Below are 19,556 nucleotides of genomic sequence, written 5' to 3'. Positions count from 1 at the left end.
ATTTAAGAAAATCAACGATGACGTCATATCTCTAAATTGGGACACCCTGTATACATTATTATTATATGTCAAAAATGACAATTTGATATACTAATCGACGGGTCTGAGCATTTTTCACAAAAACAGTTAGTATTTTAATTATTGAATATATTCCAAATTACAGATATAACTTTGTTATTTTCTATTATCTTGTAAATGGTAGAGAATAAAAATTTGATATTTTGCAGTTATGTATAACTTCACAAACCCTATCAAATTAGCTATCAAAATGACAGTGTTGCCATTTAAGAAAATCGACGATGACGTCATATCTCTAAATTGGGACACCCTGTATACATTATTATTGAATGTCAAAAAGGACAATTTGAAATACTAATCGACGGGTCTCAGCATTTTCCAAAAAAACAATTAGTATTTGAGATATTGAATTTATTCCACTTTACAGACTCTCTCTGTATAATTATCGGCGTATAATTAGAGTATCGACATAGTTATCCGCCAATGAGGAGGCTGAAAGGAAGAATGTGGAGAAAATCGACAAATCTGAATTAATGGCTTTTACTGGCATGTTAATTTTGATGTACATTGTAATTTTGTTGTAAGGTTTATAAATTGTTTATATTAATATTTCCAACAACTCTAAATAAATATATTAGCTATTTTCGAGGTGGACATTTTTTACCCACCCTTGGGCGTACATGGAACCTAAAAAAGGTTGGGCGTTTAAGGGTTAACAAATTTTCTGCATTTATTGTTATCAAATCTTTAGTCAACTTTTATGTTACAATAATATACACTTTAAAAGGAAGAATCTGCTTTAGAGCAATAAAATTGCTAAATTACAAAACGTTTTACAGCGTTCTCAATACTCTGTAATTTTTTAAGGCGTTTTATGCGTTCTTTTTGACTTTTACTGCCGGCCAAAATAATGTCTTACATGGTCTGGTTCTTATACCTGCGATAGTTTGAGAAAACAACTGTAAACAAAAATCTTTGGACTAGATATGGACTTTTTTTCGCCTCATGACCGCGTTTTCAGCATTTGGAACCACTCTGCGACGACAGGTAATTATCAAAAATTATTATCAGTAGTAATTGCACAAGAGCTCTAAAATTCTATATTAATTTTAGAGATCGAGTGCAATTTGTTGCGATTATTTCATGAATAAAACTGTTCAAAACCAAAATTTTATTGTAATTTATTTATGTAAGTACAAGTTAGTACAATTAAACACACAGTTGTTATAAATATCTCACGGTTGAAAGTCATCACTTTTATAATTTTTAAAACATTAATTGTCATTAATGTCACTGAATCTATTTTTTCGTAGCAACGAAGGGCATCTGACGTAATATACTTGACGACGGGAAATTATCAAAAATTGTCAGTAGTAATTGCACAAGAGCTCTAAAATTATTGAATTTTTCTCGAGTGACACTTTGACAGTTTTAACTTCACGAGCCGAAGGCGAGTGAAATTAATTCAAAGTGTCACGAGGGCAAAAATTCTATATTAATTTTAGAGATCGAGTGCAATTTGTTGCGATTATTTCATGAATAAAACTGTTCAAAACCAAAATTTTATTGCGATTTATTTATGTAAGTACAAATTAGTACAATTAAACGCACAGTTGTTATAAATGTTTGACGGTTGAAAGTCATCACTTTTATAATTTTTAAAACATTAATTGTCATTAATGTCACTGAATGTATTTTTTCGTAGCAACGAAGGGCATCTGACGTAATATACTTAACGACGGGAGATTATCAAAAATTATCGATTTAATTCAGATTTCTGTAGCTTTCTATTGGTCAGAATCTCCTATGAATGAAATAATCAGGTATAATATCACAAGAGAGTGAGAATAAATTGAAAATAATGCGACAGTTTTTCGAAAATTTGTTGTCTGGCAATAGACACGAGAGCCCGCAGGGCTCGAGTGGCTATTGACTAATGACAACAAATTTGAGTAAAAATGAAGCATTATTTTCTTATTTATTCTTACTGTGGTGTGATATTTGTAAGATTATTTTTTAATACGTATATTATGGATACTTTCTTAAAAGTGACAGTTGTCAAAACAGAAACAGTCTACTTAAAAAAATTCTATCGGTAATTTTCTACAGTAGATAATTCTCAGTATAATTTTAATCTGATTGGATAGAATTAAACACGTGGTCAAATATCTTACTATACGATTGGAAGTTAAAATCATCAAAAAATAATCGATTTAATTTAGATTTCTGTAGCTTTCTATTGGTCAGAATCTCCTATGAATGAAATAATCGCTGAAATTTAATTTTTGTAAGCTTCTATTACTCAAAATCGCTTTGAATGAAAATTTCATTTATTTATCTAATAATCTAAATAATTGTTTTTCACAAATTCAGTTTTCTTAGCCTTAATGGTAATTGTTTCCATTTATATCGTAGTTATATTTTATTACTGGTATCCTCAACTCTAAACCTCATACTGATATTTTAATTATTAACTTTAGGATAATGTTGGATTGGATACTCATGGATTTGCAGTAGCAAACTCTTCGGATATTATCATTAAGGAATCAAATATAATCAACCAAGGTGACTGTATAGTTGTAAATCAAGGTTCTGATTTACACTTTGAACAAATAGTTTGTAGAGGATCTCAAGGAATAACAGTTCGCCCAGAATGGGAATATGAGAATTATATACGAGATGTTATATTTGATGATTGTACTGTCATCGAAGGACAAACGGGTATTAGAGTAGTGACATCCCCCCATCAACCTGAGGGGTACATTTCGAATGTTATATACAGAAAGATCCACCTAACAGGTAAGAAATAGTAGTAAGGATAATAGTCTCCCGTTTTATAGCGCTAACGCGGCTTTAGGATTATAGCAGGGTGGTCTGGTATATATAGGGCTTACGGTATACAAGAAAGGTAACAGGGCCAGTTTTACGTTTAAACCGCCTATTACCAGTCACGGATTAAGAATCTTGAGGCCCCTAGGTAACCCAAACTATGAGGCCCCTTAATAAACCTAGACTTTCTCCGTTCTTAATAATTTTCATTTTTGAAAATGTCCGTTCGCCTGTTGGCGACCGAAAAATTCGCCTGTTGGCGAATAACCCAAAATGACTGTGAAGCAGGAATAAATTGTTTTCCTTGCAAGTCTTGAAGCCAGGCTATAAAATATTTGAACTGTTTTAGTCCATCTTCAAGTTCAGTTTCATTATCATCAGGATAGTTTTCATGTAGTTTTGAAACGCACTCCTTTATTTGAGTATCACCCAATTTTGGATACAAACACCAAAGACCAAATATTGAGTTCACTGACCCGTACACTGTCAACCGATGACTCAGCTCAGTAATTAGCTTATGGAACATTGGTACCATTGGTACATACGTTTCAACCTTTAACTTTTGTCCACCCTGTAGAAAAACTTCATTATGTAGAATTAGCATCATCGAAATGTTCTAGCTCGTTTTCGTTTACTCGCGTCGGAATATTCAGGGTATTGTAGATCGCAGGTAATATTCTGCTCGTAGTAAGCAAAATTATCTCTTTGGAATTTTAAGAAATCCAAAAATGAATTTAGAAGCTGAACTGAAGTTTGAAGTTCAATATAATATCTCTCTAATCATTTACTGACAGCGTTGATGCGTTCAAAAATTATTGCCCAAAACTCATTCATTATTAATGTTTCTTTTTTTTTGACATTTCTTCCAATAAACACTTAGCCTGTTTCTCATGAACTGTTTCAGCTTTCTTATTAGTGTCTTCAGCAAGAGTATGAATAGCAGATTTCAAAGCGTTGTAACCTTTAGACAAAGGTCTTGTTGCATGTGCCCTTGCTTGATCTTGTGTTGCTTGTTCTTTTAAGGACTAGCTCGTGGCGCATGAGATCGCATAGTGGAGCTTCATTTAAGCATTTAATTATAACTTCCCAGCGGTGTGTAGAGACTGAAAAAAAGTTGTACAGGGACTGAACAAACCCAAAATACGATATTACATTTGAGGGAGAATACGTCAGCCAATCTCTTTTAATTTTTGTTTCACTGATTTTTTTTTCGAAAAAGAAACATAGATTATGTAAAAATCTTGTAATGCCTTCAACATTTCTTTTTGAAGTTGAAACACTTCCATCAAGGTTTTTATATTCTGAAGACCTTTCCCAATACAAAATTTCCTTACTTCTTCATCTATTGTATTCCGTAATCCTATGACGTTTTCCGAATTTAGAACCCAATTTACCTTTAACTTCAATTTCTAACTTAGTTTCGGTTTCTGGTTCTCTTGAACTGGAATAAAATTTGTTGTTTAATGTTTTTTCATCTTCCTCAGTTACGGAAGCTATGTTTTTCTCAGTTATTTCTGTTTCACCACATATATTTTCATTGGTTGCAGCTTCACTAGCTATGGATTTGCGTGTGAAACTGAGTTTAAATAAATTTTGCTTCTGTTTTAGATTTTGCTCAAGGATCTTTTCGTTCTCCTGCTTTTTCTTGTATTTTTCTGCTCCACTCTTGAATCTTTTTTCTTATTTCCATCTGTAGTACTGATCCTTCTACCAAAAGGCATTCATTTCATTAGCAAATTATTCTCACAACATAGGCTTTCTATGTGAACAAAGGTATGCATTGTAATGTAGTTTTATAAGTCCACCATCACTTTTATGGTATTGCGCGATATTTGTATTTTTAAACATAATACGATTTATAGTTTTTGTTTAATTCTAATTATTGTTTTTTCGTTTTGAACCCTGCGAGGCCCCCTTTAGAGCTGCGTCCCCTAGGCAACTGCCTACTTTGCCTAATAGTTAAATCCGGCACTGTCTATTATTATCCCTGATTTTACCCAAGGTACTCATTCTATTCAAGCTGGGTCGACCTGTCTAGCTGTTCTCGTCGGCGCCGGCGCTGGGATTCGAACCCCGGCCTACCTGCATGGAAGTCAGACATCCTACCGACTGAGCTTCTCTGGCCCTGGTGAGAAATAGTACACATTAAAATAATCTAGGGGACACATATATTAATTAAGATCAATGTTAGCTGCCAATACAAAAATATTAAAAAAAAAAATGTGTGTGTACTTTATACGCACGTAAGAAGTTATACTTCTATTATTATGATTTCAACGAAATTAATATACTTAACAGGATATTTGTATTTTATTTAAATATTAAACTAACTTTTTACCTACCACTTTTAAAATTTTTTTATTAAAACGATACCAAAAATAAAAAAAGAATATATATCGTCCGGGATTTGAAACCGAGACCTCTTGATCTCCGGTCACACGCTCTACCACTGAGCTATATCCGTTTTATTTTGACAGGTTACAAGATTTCTCATACATACTGACAAATTTAATACAAAAATACTTTGTGTTGGGATACACGGCATCTCTTAGTAATCTTCTTATCAAAACAAATCCTTTTAATAATTTCAAATGTCTTTAGCAAAACAAACTACGTTTGTTTATAGTAAATACGATCGACCTAAATTAGCACATATCAGTGTAACAGTTTAGGTTTGACCAAGGTCGGTTTGCAATAACAGTAGTATTCATTATGTTTATAACCGAGTCGACTCAGCGCTTTTAACCAAAACAATGTTACTTTCATTATATACCAAAACAATAAACAGGAGAAGACTAATTATTATCTTCTAATTCCATTGCGAAGAGTAAGTCATTAATATTTGAGATCCCAAAGGGAAAACATCACAGCTACTGAGAACTAACGTACCACCAGCTATTTACCGTTAGTACCCTAACTTATAAAATAAATGCATCTACGGTGATACGAGTTATTTCATCAACCCTTATGGTAGGGGATAACCAACCCCTAATTATCCAAGGTGGCTCAGAAGCCAGGAGCCACCATATGGCGATCCAAGACCAGGGAAGAACACAGGACTGGTAAACGGGACGAGTATGGAGAAACACGTCAATGTTCTGGTACCTCGACCACCCTAGAATACAGTGTGGTATGCAGAAAAGGATGGAGACATCAGGCCTGACATGGAGCTAAATGGACAATGGTATGGAAAATGGAACTTGGTATGGAGATGGAACATCGTGGGACAATGGACAATGCTATGGAACGTGCAGCGAGGACTTTTGGGTGATACGAACAAAGACGTGTAAAGTGGTAAGTCCATATTAGCTATTCTTATGGTATTTCCACGATATTACTCCTGATTCGTATAACCATATAATAACGTAATATAATCGTAATTTAAGATACATAATCTAAGTTCTACCTATTTTTATCTACCTAGTTTATTTTAATTACCTTATTGGTATTATAAGGAATTTTTTTTACAAATATTATGGTTATTTATAGGAAGTAATGATACATTTTTATTTGATATTGATTTTTATTGGATTTTTATATATTTACCAACATATATTTTTATCTTTACTGACTTTTTATCCATTTATTATTTTACCTACTGATTTTTATTACATTTTTATTGGTCTACTGATTTTTATGGTGATTTATATTGATTGATATAATGATTTTTTATTACAATTTACTATATTTTTACTACTTTTGACATTTTTTTTTTTTTTTTTTTATTTAATGTTGTAATATTTACAATCTGTCCTCAACTGAGAACAATAGGTAAATTATTTGACAAAAATTGAAAATTTTGACCTGTAGAGGGAGATCCAGTGATCACCCTCTTTACATAAATTAAATTAAAACAAATTAAAATAAGTTTAGTTATCACAGATTATTCGAATCTTCTTGCTCGATCCACTACTTTGAATCTCTTCAGGCGTCGTACATCATTGTGGTCATCAGTAAGGTTGCTGGCTAACTCATTTGGATGAGATTCTAGTCTCTTGGAATATTTTTTGTAATATTCCGTTATTACTGTTTTTATGGATGGCACATTGAGGTCTTGCTCTATCACATAGTTTGGCACGTACCAAGGGGCATTCAGCATTGTTCTAAGGACTTTGTTCTGGAATTTTTGACATAACATTTTATATACATATATATTTACTATACCTCGTAAGACTGTCAAATTTATGCGTTCGTTACGGGTACAGGAATAAGGAAAATTATGAATAAATGAGTAGCAACAAAGTTACTTGGGAAGACTTCGTCAAAATAGTTGAGGAGATTACGCAAGAAGTAGTAAGACAAAGTAGAAGGGTCTTGAAGAAGAAAGTACCTAAATCTAAGGATATACAAGAAGAAGTAACGACACAACTAATTAAATTGTATAACAAATTCACACATTTACCGAAGAAAAATTGGGAAACGCTATCGGACAAACAAAGAGAAGCGTGCAACAAATATTTCGGAAAAATAAGAGACAAAGTTATACGCTCATTTCAAGCTGTAAACTTAAGGACAGTAGTTCCAAGTTCAATACACCAACCAATCGACAAGGAAATAGAGGAAGAACAAAGCGACGAAGAAGTAGAAGAGGAAAAAAGTGACGAGGAGATAGAGGAAAAAATTGACGAGGAAATAAGAGAGGGAAAAAGCGACATAAAACAAGAGATAAAAATATTAAACATGGCTCTGACAATCAACGAATTTTTGAATATTGCAAGCAAGGTATTGCCCAACGAGTTTGATGGAAGCGCAGGGAAACTACAACCGTTTTTAAATGCATTAGAGTTACTTGGAAAAATAGCAGAAGGGCATGAAGAAACAGCGATAACATTAATAAAAACAAGATTGACTAATAAGGCTAGAAACCTGATAACCACAGAGGATACGATCCCACTTATAGCAGCGGCACTGAAGAAAGAATTAAGAGGAGACAATCCGAAAACGATAATGGACAAGTTAGCAAAGAAAAGGCAAGGAAACAAAGATGCAGCAGTGTACGCATCCGAAGTAGAGGAATTAGCGGAACAGTTGAAGGTAGCATACATAGCGGAAGGAATGCCATTGCAGCTAGCGAAAAAATACACAACGGAAAGAGTCGTAGCAACAATTAAACGAAATGTTAATACGGATAGAGCTAAGTTAATACTGGAGGCAGGTTATTTTACAACACCGCAGGAAGTAGTATCTAAATTTTTATCGATTAATACGACAGAGGAGAACACACAAGGAAGAGTGTTCAATTATAGGACGAATTATGAAAATAGGAGAGGACAACAGCAATACCGAAGAGGATACCATAACAAATACGACAGAGGAAGAAGAAATAACTTCGGACAACGGAACGAAGGAGAAGAAACAGGAAACCAACGGAATTATTCCAACAGAGGATATAGACAATTCAACAACCAAACGTACAGAGGGAACCAGAGAGGAGGACGTAACAGAAACGTAAGGCTACTTGAGTTAGAAGACAGCCAAGAGGAACCAGAAAACCAGCAGTTGGGGTTTTGAATGAACGAAACAAGAAAGTACACAGTCAGAAGTGGAATATAATATTTACAACTTCGATTTAAACCTAACGAATTTTGTACGAATGGAAACAGGAATCCTAGAAAACACAAATACCTTTATCATAGACACAGGAGCTGATATTTCAATACTGAAATGTTCACAAGATTTTATGAAGGAACATGTGAAACCAAACACAAAAGCGAAAATAAAAGGAGTAACTAAAGGAGAATTACAAACAATGGGAGAAGTTGAAACAACGCTAGAAGTAAAAGGATCTTGATTTGAGCATATCTTTCAGTTAGTGGAACCTAGTTTTCCTATTCCAACCGACGGAATCATTGGGAGAGACTTTATTTCTAACTTTCAATGTATACTGGACTACGCAAACCTTAAAATGCACATTAAAGAGGACAACGATTGTTACATTAGTACAAACATTTTGGATAATACAGATAATGACACGATAGTAATACCGCCTAGATGTGAAATTTACAGAGGCGTAAAAATTTTTCAAACGCTGAAGAACGACAGGATAGTGGAACAACAGGAAATACAACCAGGAATATTCATAGCGAGAGCAATTATTTCAAGTAATAATCCGTACATCAAAATTTTGAACACAACCTACGAAACATTAAAAGTAGAAACAAACGCAATCAAAACATTAGACATTAAATTATTCAACATATATAGACTGATCAACGACAGCAAGGATAGGAAAAAGGAATTACGGGAATCATTGAAGTTAGACATTCCAGAATACATACGCGATAAGTTAGTATCTATATGTGAAGATTATTCAGATATATTCGCCCTAAGGCATGACATGCTAACATATAACAACTTCCACGAGCAGAAACTGAGAGTTAAAGACCAAACTCCGGTATATATTAAAAACTATAGGACACCTCATGCATAAACAGAGGAATTAAACCGGCAAGTACAAAAACTGAGAGACCAAGGAATAATAGAACCGTCTACATCAGAATACAACAGCCCAGTAGTGCTGGTACCGAAAAAGGCGGTAGATTGAAATAAAGCATGGAGATTATGCATAGATTTTAGACAACTGAACAAGAAAATAGTCACAGACAAATTTCCTTTGCCAAGGATAGACTCGATACTAGATCAACTAGGAAGAGCAAAATGGTTTTCAGTTATAGACTTAATGTCAGGTTTTCACCAGATACCATTAGAAAAATCATCGAGAAAATACACATCGTTTAGCACAGAAAATGGAGCATTTCAATTTACCAGATTACCTTTTGGATTAAATGTAAGCCCAAATAACTTTTCAAGGATGATGTCAATAGCATTTTCGGGATTAACACCGGACAAAGCATTTCTTTACATGGACGATATAATAGTAATAGGAATATCCGAAAAACATCACCTGGACAACCTGAAAAAGACATTCGAGACATGTCGAAAATTCAATTTCAAACTTAACCCAGGAAAATGTCAATTTTTTAGAAGAGAAGTAACATATTTAGGACATGATCTTTCTCAGGAAAGAGTATCACCAGACAAAGCGAAATATGCAACGATTGAACAATACCCGACACCTAAGACAGCGGAAGAAACAAAAAGATTCGTAGCATTTTGTAACTATTATAGACGTTTTATTCAAAATTTTGCTGAAATATGCAGACCACTCAACAGATTATCAAGAAAAGGAGTAGAATTTTTTTGGTCAGAAGAATGTGAAAAAGCATTCAATAAGCTTAAATCATCTCTGATGAAGCCACCGATCCTAAAATATCCAGATTTCAATAAACAATTCATCCTAACAACAGACGCATCCAACGAGACTTGTTCAGCAATCTTAAGTCAGGATTATAACGGAATAGACCTACCAATAGCATACGCATCAAGAAGTTTCAATAAAGGAGAATGTAATAAACCTATAATCGTTAAGGAATTACTAGGGATTCATTGGGGAATTAATCATTTCAAATGTTATTTATATGGAGCACCAACATTTTTAGTAAAAACGGATCATAAACCACTAACACATTTATTTGCAATGAAAGAACCAACTTGGAAACTTACAAGAATCAGATTAGATTTAGAGGTATACGATTTCGAAATAGAATACATAACAGGGAAAAATAACTATGCAGATAGTCTTTCAAGAATAACATTACATCAACTAAAGTACCTATACATAGACAATACCCATATATTAGCTATAACACGAGCTCAAGCAAGAGAAAATAAGAAGGAAGCAAGGCAAACGAAGGCAGAAAGTGAACTCGCACTACAGCCAGAAGCCCACAAACAAACAGTAAGAAAGGTACTAAATAATTTAGAGGCGCATAGACTACCAATTTTGTCTTTTGGAGCAGAACTAATCTCACCAAGACTGAGCATTAGGGTCAAAAACAAAATAAAGTGCAGCAAGAGCATAGCCACAGGATTCAATCATTTTGATTTAAACCAAATGTTGGCACAGCTTGATAAGCTGGCGGTAGAGAATGCAGTACGTAAAGTAAAAATATACGTAAACGATATTATTTTTAAAGTGTGCACAATTGAGAAATTTATTAAACAAGGAAACGAAATATTGAAGAATGTAGAAATATACATATGTGAAGTACCAAAAACAATAGAAGATGACAAAGAAAAACACAGGTTAATAGAAGAATATCATAATCATCCGATGTTCGGAGGACACCTAAGGAAAAATAGACTAATAAAGAGTCTAAAAGCAAGATTCAGATGGAAAAATTTGGAAAAAGACGTAAGAAAATACGTTAAATAATGTCATGAATGTCAAATTAACAAACCGAATAGAACACATGTCAAAGAAGACGTGATATCGGACACTTCTTCGAAACCAGAGGACACAGAATACATAGACACGATAGGTCAATTCACTAGAAGCAATGAAAGCAAGGAAGACAAAAAAGAGAGGCAAGAAGAAAATAAGCCCAAAGCAACACCACAACACTTTAAAATAGGAGACCTAGTCCTGGTAAAAAGGGAAGAGGATGGTAAGTTTGATAGTCTTTATGTAGGCCCCTTCACAATAACAGAGGTAAATAATGTTAATTGTAAGATCAGATTGGAAAACAATAAAATCAGGGAAATACATAAGAATAGATTATATGCTTACAATCCGAGAACACAGTGAGTGACAAGTGAAACGGGAACAATGTCAATAACGAACATTTTTATTTTCTTTGTATTTAATTATTATTTATAGGAAATAAAAAATGTATATATTGTATTTATTAAAACGCAGTAAGCAGGTGGTGGTACTAATAAAAGAAAAATTTTCTTCCTTTTCCGTAGTCAGAAAATTTTCGGAAGGAAAGAAAGATGTGTTGGGATACACGGCATCTCTTAGTAATCTTCTTATTAAAACAAATCCTTTTAATAATTTTAAATGTCTTTAGAAAAACAAACTACGTTTGTTTATAGTAAATACGATCGACCTAAATTAGCACATATCAATGTAACAGTTTAGGTTTGACCAAGGTCGGTTTGCAATAACAATAGTATTCATTATTTTTATAACCGAGTCGACTCAGCGTTTTTAACCAAAACAATGTTACTTTCATTATATACCAAAACAATAAACAGGAGAAGACTAATTATTATCTTCTAATTCCATTGCCAAGAGTAAGTCATTAATATTTGAGATCCCAAAGGGAAAACATCACAGCTACTGAGAACTAACGTACCACCAGCTATTTACCGTTAGTACTCTAACTTATAAAATAAATGCATCTACGGTGATACGAGTTATTTCATCAACCCTTATGGTAGGGGGTAACCAACCCCTAATTATCCAAGGTGGCTCAGAAGCCAGGAGCCACCATAACTTTAAATATACCTACTATTATTATAAAATATCTTATTCCAGAGGAAGACAAATCCAAAGTCACAAAAATAATAATAAATAATACATTTACTAAAAACACTAATATATTCCTTTCACACCTTTTCTTGCACTGATATAATTATATATAACTAGAAAGACTCAGCAACTAAACGTCATACTGTCCGTGTGCGCTTGCGCGCAGTATTATGAAATTTTACTCTCAATCGCGCCTAAAGAAGTATAACTTCAAAAATAGGAATGTCTCAGATACGGAATACATTATTAAAAATAATATACACTAATTTAAATCTAACACTTTCCTTATTAGTAACCTAAATTTCTGCCTTCCACAATTTACAAGGCATAGAGACGACGAATATAGAAAACAGAAAAGACTCTACAATATGCAATCACATTCCGCTTTCATTCGTCTAGGAAACAATACGAGAAAAGGTTCTTAGTACTCACAATCTGAGTAAAGATAGAAGTAAATTAAAAGACAATTTATGTTTCATTTCGATTTAGAGGCAAGGCATAATATACAGACAGCGCTGTTTCTGTTATAAACTTCATCAGTGCAGATGCTTGCCCACTTCTGAATCAAAACGAAACAAAATTGTCTTTTTAAGAGGAATTCCAAAAATAGATTGAAATCCACTTTGAGAACGCTGCCGCGACATCTATTAAAGAAAATAGGAAAGTCTCAGATTTTCTAAAAATAAGAAAGTAGGAAAAAAGTTATGTGACTTTATAGACGAGTGACACTCCCCCAAAATACGCTTATTTCTCCAGAAACTGACCACAGTGTGGTAAATGGCTAATTTTGTCATAATTTATGTTTTCAATGCTACTGAAAACGAAAATGAGATTTATTTTGAATTTTAGGTGGGTGGGGAAACATTGTCAAAATCGTAATTTTACCATAAAAATATAAAAAGTGAAATCACGTTTTTGTTAAAATTAATTTTTTTTTCTATGAAACATGTTGATCTTTGTACTCTACATTTTAACATAAACTAGATTAGAAAGCTAAATTTCAAATTTTATCACACAACTTTTGTGATTAAACTTTGCAATTCAGGAATCTGCACTTTTCACTTTAAAAAATTCATAAATTCTATTATAATATGACTGAAAAATTTAAACAGGTCCCGTTGTCTTCAGAAAGGTTAGAAATATATACTGTAAAAATTTCAGAAAAAAATATTAAAATGGAACAGAGTTGTAGCGAGTGAAACCCAAAAATGTGATTTTTTTTTTTTTATATTTTTAGAGTAAAATTGCGATTTTGACAATGGTCCCCCGCATAAAATTCAAAATAAACCTCACTTTTGTTCTCAGCACCATGAAAAATATTAAGTATGACGAAAATTAGGCATTTACCACAAATTGTTCATTATATCGAGAAATAAGCGTTTTTTAGTCTGTCCCTCGTCTATAAAGTCACATAATTTTTTCCTGCTGCATATTTTGACTTTAAATTTTTCAGAAAAATTCCTCACGAATTATGTTTTAATGCTGTGTTGGTTAAAATTATAAACTAACAAGCTGAAAATGCGAGCATTGTCATAACGAAAACTTTGTATATTTACGTATTTTAATTCATAATATGGAAAATTTCTATTATGAAAAGTAGTTTACAATTAATAATTATGTTTTAATGTGCCATTATATCATTCTAATTTAAATGTTATGAACTATAAAGGTAGTTTACTCTTGATCGAAATTCATATTTTTTATATAGCTCGTATAAAATTAATAAAATTTTATACAAGGTGTCCCAAAAGTAGTGGAACGGTCGAATATTTCGCGAACTAAACATCGGATCGAAAAAGTGAAAAATACGTGTTCAATCATTTTCAAAAATCTATCCAATGACACCAAGCACCAACCCCCACTATACCCCCTGGGGGTGGGGTGGGGGTGACTTTCAAATCTCAAATGGAAACCCCTAGATTTTCTTGCAGATTTGGATTCGTTACGTAAATGTACGCAACTTTTATTCAAGATATTTTTTCGAACTGTGGATAGATGGCGCTATAATTGGGAAAAACGATTTATCCTGATCTTCTTTCTTCTTTAAGTACCGTGCCCAAATTTTTAGGCGTGGGTAGCTCCCATAACAATTTGCCGATATCGTTCTCGATCTTGTGCGGCATGTAACAATTGATCTGCTGATAAGCCAGTCCATTGACGAAGGTTTCGGAGCCATGAATATTTCTTTCGACCAATTCCTCTTTTTCCTGATACCATGGCTAAATTATAGAAACGGTCTAATATCTCGAGAAATACACTTCTAAATAAGAAACCAAACAAATTGTTTTAATACTTTTCGAAAACCTATCGAATAACAGTAAACATGACCCTCCAACCCACCCCCTGCAGGTGGGGTGGGGGTAACTTTAAAATATTAAGTAGCAACCCCCACTTTTTATTACAGATTCGGATTTGGATAAACATTTTTTAGAATTGTTGATAGATGGCGCTTTAATTGGAAAAATACGATTTATTAGCGCCATCTATCAGCATTTTTAAAAAATATTTCGAATAAATTTTGTTTAATTTTTCATGATGAATTCGAATCTGCAATAAAAAGTGGTGGTTGCTATTTAAGATTTTAAAGTTACCCCCACCCCACCTCCAGGGGGTGGGTTGGAGGGTCATGTGTAGTGTTTATCGATAGGTTTTCGAAAAATATTTAAAACCTGTTTTTTGGTTTCTCAATTGGAAGTGTATTTCTCGAGATATTAGACCATTTCTATAATTTACCTATGGTATCAGGATAAATCGTTTTTCCCAATTATAGCGCCATCTATCCACAGTTCGAAAAAATGCCTTGAATAAAAGTTGCTTACTTTTACGTAAAGGATCCAAATCTGTAAGAAAAACTAGGGGTTTCCATTTAAGATTTTAAAGTTACCCCCCACCCCACCTCCAGGGGGTGTAGTGGGAGTTGGTGTCATTGGATACATTTTTGAAAATGATTGAAACACGTATTTTTCAGTTTTTCCATCCGATGTTTAGTTCGCGAAATATTCGATCGTTCCACTACTTTTGGGACACCCTATATATGATGGTTGCATCATAAATCTTAGAACATGAAGAGCTTTTTATGAAGAATAACTTTTATTTGTCAGATTAAAAATAAAAGAGTTATAAATGAAAATGTTCTTGGTATCCATAATTTGAGAAAAATCTTCAAATATTTTTTTTTCCATTAGAAGGATGTACACAGACACAATACTGACTAGTGATTTTAGTCAATAATTTTGCCAATTCGACAAACAAATAATTTCTAAATAATTAATAATTATTACTAAATAATTAGTAATTTTGCCAATTTCTACAATCACTAGCCAGTTGTGTCGAGTTTAGCGAACGACTAGAAATGGAACACTCCATTTATCATAAAGGGGAGGCCGTATTTATACTGGTATAAACCTTTTTAAAACTGTTAATAAATTATTGCTTTTAAAATATTTATACTAAAATTGTATTTTTGAACATATTATTTATTTTATATAATAATTAAATTCACTATCAAATGTCATTAATATTTTATTAATACTTAATTTAAAATTTAGTTTGACATTCACGAAGTGTCAAACTCAAATATAAATAACCTATGCTTGGCAAATCGAGATTTAAAAAAAGTAGCCTACTTCCTAATCAAACATTTGAGCTGACATTTAGTGCGTCGGTAGGAGATAACCGGATTGTGACGTCACATTTTAGAGTTTGAGGTCGATTATCTCGAAGACGGTTAGAGATATCGAAATGCCGTATTCAGATTTGGATTCAGAAGGCAAAACTACATAAGAATCCATCGATACACCTGCTCTAAGTATTGCAGGAGCGGCAACGCAATAACACACAGACTTTTGCAAATTTATAAACGAAAAGTTTTCGTTGAAAATTTTGTCACTCAACTTTTTTAACTAAACCAAACATGAAACTAACGAAATCTGACGACAAAATATTTCAAAAGTAACAACTCCTCTTTTAATTTTTTTATACATTCCAAATAAATCTCTTTGTTATCTAAATACTTCAAAGATGATAGTAGAATTTTCAAAAGAAAATATTTTCAGCTACCAAAGATACAGCGACTTGAAAAATCATCAAAATTGATTTTTTCATTTTTGCTTAAAATTTGATTTTTGAACAAGTTTCACCAATTCTAGATAAAAATAAACTCATATTTCAGATTCAGCGACCTCGAAAACATAAGGAATAATCAAAGTTTACCATTCACCTATCATGATCGTTTTTTAGATTTCCAAAACTCAAATTAGGGGTGTGCCGCTCGTCTATAGGGTGTTATTTTTCAAAGTAATACCCTAGGGTATTAAATTTAAATAACTAGTTAAATACTGTCACGTTGACAAGTAACAACCTAAGTAAAATTATGGTTCATTTAAATTTTTTGCATATAAAGAATATTCAGTCGGACATTAAACGTTGAAGACACCACGGGTATTATGGATAATAACGCTTTTGGTCGACGTATATCCCTTGGGCCAAATACCCTCGGTATAGACACTATTGACCTCAAGCGTTATTATCCTTTTAATACCATTGTTTTATATTTATTTATTTATTTATTTAATCAGTTAAGCCCATTCGTACCTTTCGGTGTTGGGCTGTTTACAACTAGTTCAATATATACATTTCTATACATTTTAATAATTATACAATACTTTTATTTTAACAATACAATTTTAATGAATATAAATTACTTATTTGACCCATCTTTCTGGCCATATGTTTTAATCTTGTGGTGCTTCTTTGATAATTCTTTTCCATGCTGTTCTATTTTGAGCTAATTGTTTTGCCATACGCCATTGCAGTCCTCTCTTCTCTGCTTCTTGTCTAACTTGTTCTTCCCATCTCATTCTTGGGCGACCTAGTTTATTTTTCCCTTGTACTCTGACTTCATATACTTTTTCCGTTATTCTTGTGTCGTTTAGTCTGTGGATGTGGCCCAACCATCCTAACTGTCGTTCCTCTATAATTGTCTCTATGGGTTTTATCTTTAGAGCTTGAGTTATTTTGTCGTTTCTTATTTTGTCTCTTCGTGTGACCCCTTCTATTTTTCTCAAGAATCTCACCTCTGTAGCTTTGATTTTTCTTTTGTTGTTCTTTGTTAGCGTCCACGACTCACTCCCATAGACGATTGATGGTCGAACCACTTTTTGGTACACTTGTGTTTTGACTTCTTTGGGTACCTCTTTCTTTCCAAAGAACGTATTTCTTAATGTATTATAAATTGTCCCTGCTTTTCCTATTTTATTGTTCATTTCTTTGTCTATTTTACCATCTTCTTCAATAATTGCACCTAAGTAGTTGTAGTTGTTTACTTGTTCCAACACTTGTCCTTCTACCTTAATTTTTATCACTTTTTTTGTAGTTGCCATAACCATTGTTTTACTTTTACCGGTGTTTATTTCCATGTTCATTTTTCTTAGTTCTTTAATATAAGTGTTTATTATTTGTTGCAGTTTCTCTTCCGTGTCAGCTAACAATACCATATCATCTGCAAATAGTAATTCTTGTATTTGTACATTGTTCATTTTCCATTTTCCCAATATCATATCTTTAAATTTCTTTTTGCATTGCTTTATTGCGTCATCTAGTACCATTGAGAAAAGTAATGGACTTAGTACGCAGCCTTGTTTTAGTCCTATCTTTGCCTAGAATTCATCAGGTTCTTGATTGTGAGTCCTTATTTTTATTTTATTATTTTTATATAACGCTTTAATTATTTCTATCATATCCTTTTCTATTCCATTTTTCTTTAAACATTTCCATATATCTTCCCTTCTTATTCTAACAAAAGCTTTTTTCAGATCAATAAAGCATATGTGTATCTCTTTGCCTTTCATCAATAGTTTTTCTCCTATTTGTCTCAATATGAATATCAGATCTTGGGTACTCCTTCCTTTTCTGAAGCCATGCTGGGATTCTTCTAATTTTATTTCTAGTTTTTCCCTTAGTCTTTTTTCAATTATTCTATTGAATATTTCGACAGGAACGCTTGTCAATGTAATACCCCTATAGTTATCGCAATTTCTTGCGTCTCCTTTCTTAAACAGTGGTACTATTATATCTGTTTTCCAATCAGATGGTATTTCCTTTGCTGTGATTACTTCATTTAGTATTTCTCGGAATTTTTCTTTTGAATTTTCACTAATGTACTTTAACATTTCAGCTGTGATTTCATCTTGGCCTGGAGATTTTCCCAATTTTAATTTGTCGATGGCTTGTGCAATTTCCTCTTTTGTTATTTGCTGCATTTCCTCTGTATTTTCGATCATATCTTCCTCTCTTTCATGTTGATACTGTTTCCATTCTGTTAGTTCTTCAAAGTACTGCTTCCATCTTTGAATTATTTCTCTTTCTGTAGTTAATATATTTCCTTCTTTATCTCTTATGTTTCTTAATATATGTGTTTTCTTTTGTCTTAGCTGTTTCAATGTACCACAGAACAATTTCTGGTTATTAAAATAGTTTTCATTCATTTTGTGTCCAAAATCTTCCCAAGACTTCTTTTTTGCCGTTTTAATTTCTTGTTTAATATCGTTTCTGGCCATTTTATATTTTTCGAAATCGTCCTCCGATTTGGTTTTTAGATACTTTTTCCATACTTTTTTCTTTTCTTTCACTTTACGTAGTATTTCTGCTGTCCACCATTTACTTTTCTTCGAATATATGTTTGTGATTTTAGTTGTTCCGCATACTTCTTTTGCTGTTTTCAATATGATTTCCTTAAATTGCGTCCATTTATTTTCTATTCCTATGTTAATTGCCTTTATAGTCTCGAACTGTTTGGTTAACTTCTTCTGGTATTCCTCTTTACTATCTATTTCTCTTAATTTGTAGCTTTTTATTTTTTCTTTAGTTATTTTCTTTCTTTTTTCTGTTGTGTTATGTGTGTGCACCCTTATTTCCATTATAAGCAAGTAATGGTCACTGCTTATTTCAGCCTCTCTTTTTACCTTTACGTCTTTTATCATCTTTAGGTCTTTTCTTTTTATTAGGAAATAGTCTATTATGTATTTTTCTTTTCTCGATGAGATTTCTCTAGTATATTTGTGTATGTCTTTGTTAATAAATTTTGAATTCGTTATAACCATATCATTTGCTATACATAGGTCTATGATTCTGTTTCCGTTATCATTTTTCATTTCTTCTCCATGTTGCCCCAAGTATCGTTCAATCCCTTTATTGTCTCTTCCCACTCTACCATTTAGGTCTCCCATTAATATAATGTTTTCTCCTTCGTTATCCATCTCTGCTTGTAATATTTCAAAGAATTAATCTTTTTCCTCTTTTTGGCATTATCATTTGGCCCATATGCTACGATTAT

General features: G+C 32.7%; 1 protein-coding gene across 1 annotated transcript in view; it reads left to right on the top strand.

Annotated features, from left to right (window-relative positions):
* Positions 1-19,556, top strand: part of LOC114327200 (polygalacturonase) — a 58,900-nt gene that overhangs the window by 24,729 nt on the left and 14,615 nt on the right. The window contains exon 3 of the mRNA XM_028275734.2: positions 2,499-2,817. Coding sequence (XP_028131535.1) covers positions 2,499-2,817 — 319 coding nt within the window. The remainder of the gene's footprint in view (positions 1-2,498; positions 2,818-19,556) is intronic.

This window comes from Diabrotica virgifera, chromosome 9 (assembly GCF_917563875.1).
Source record: "Diabrotica virgifera virgifera chromosome 9, PGI_DIABVI_V3a".
Classification (NCBI taxonomy): domain Eukaryota; kingdom Metazoa; phylum Arthropoda; class Insecta; order Coleoptera; family Chrysomelidae; genus Diabrotica; species Diabrotica virgifera.
This window is presented reverse-complemented; position numbering and strand designations above follow the sequence as displayed.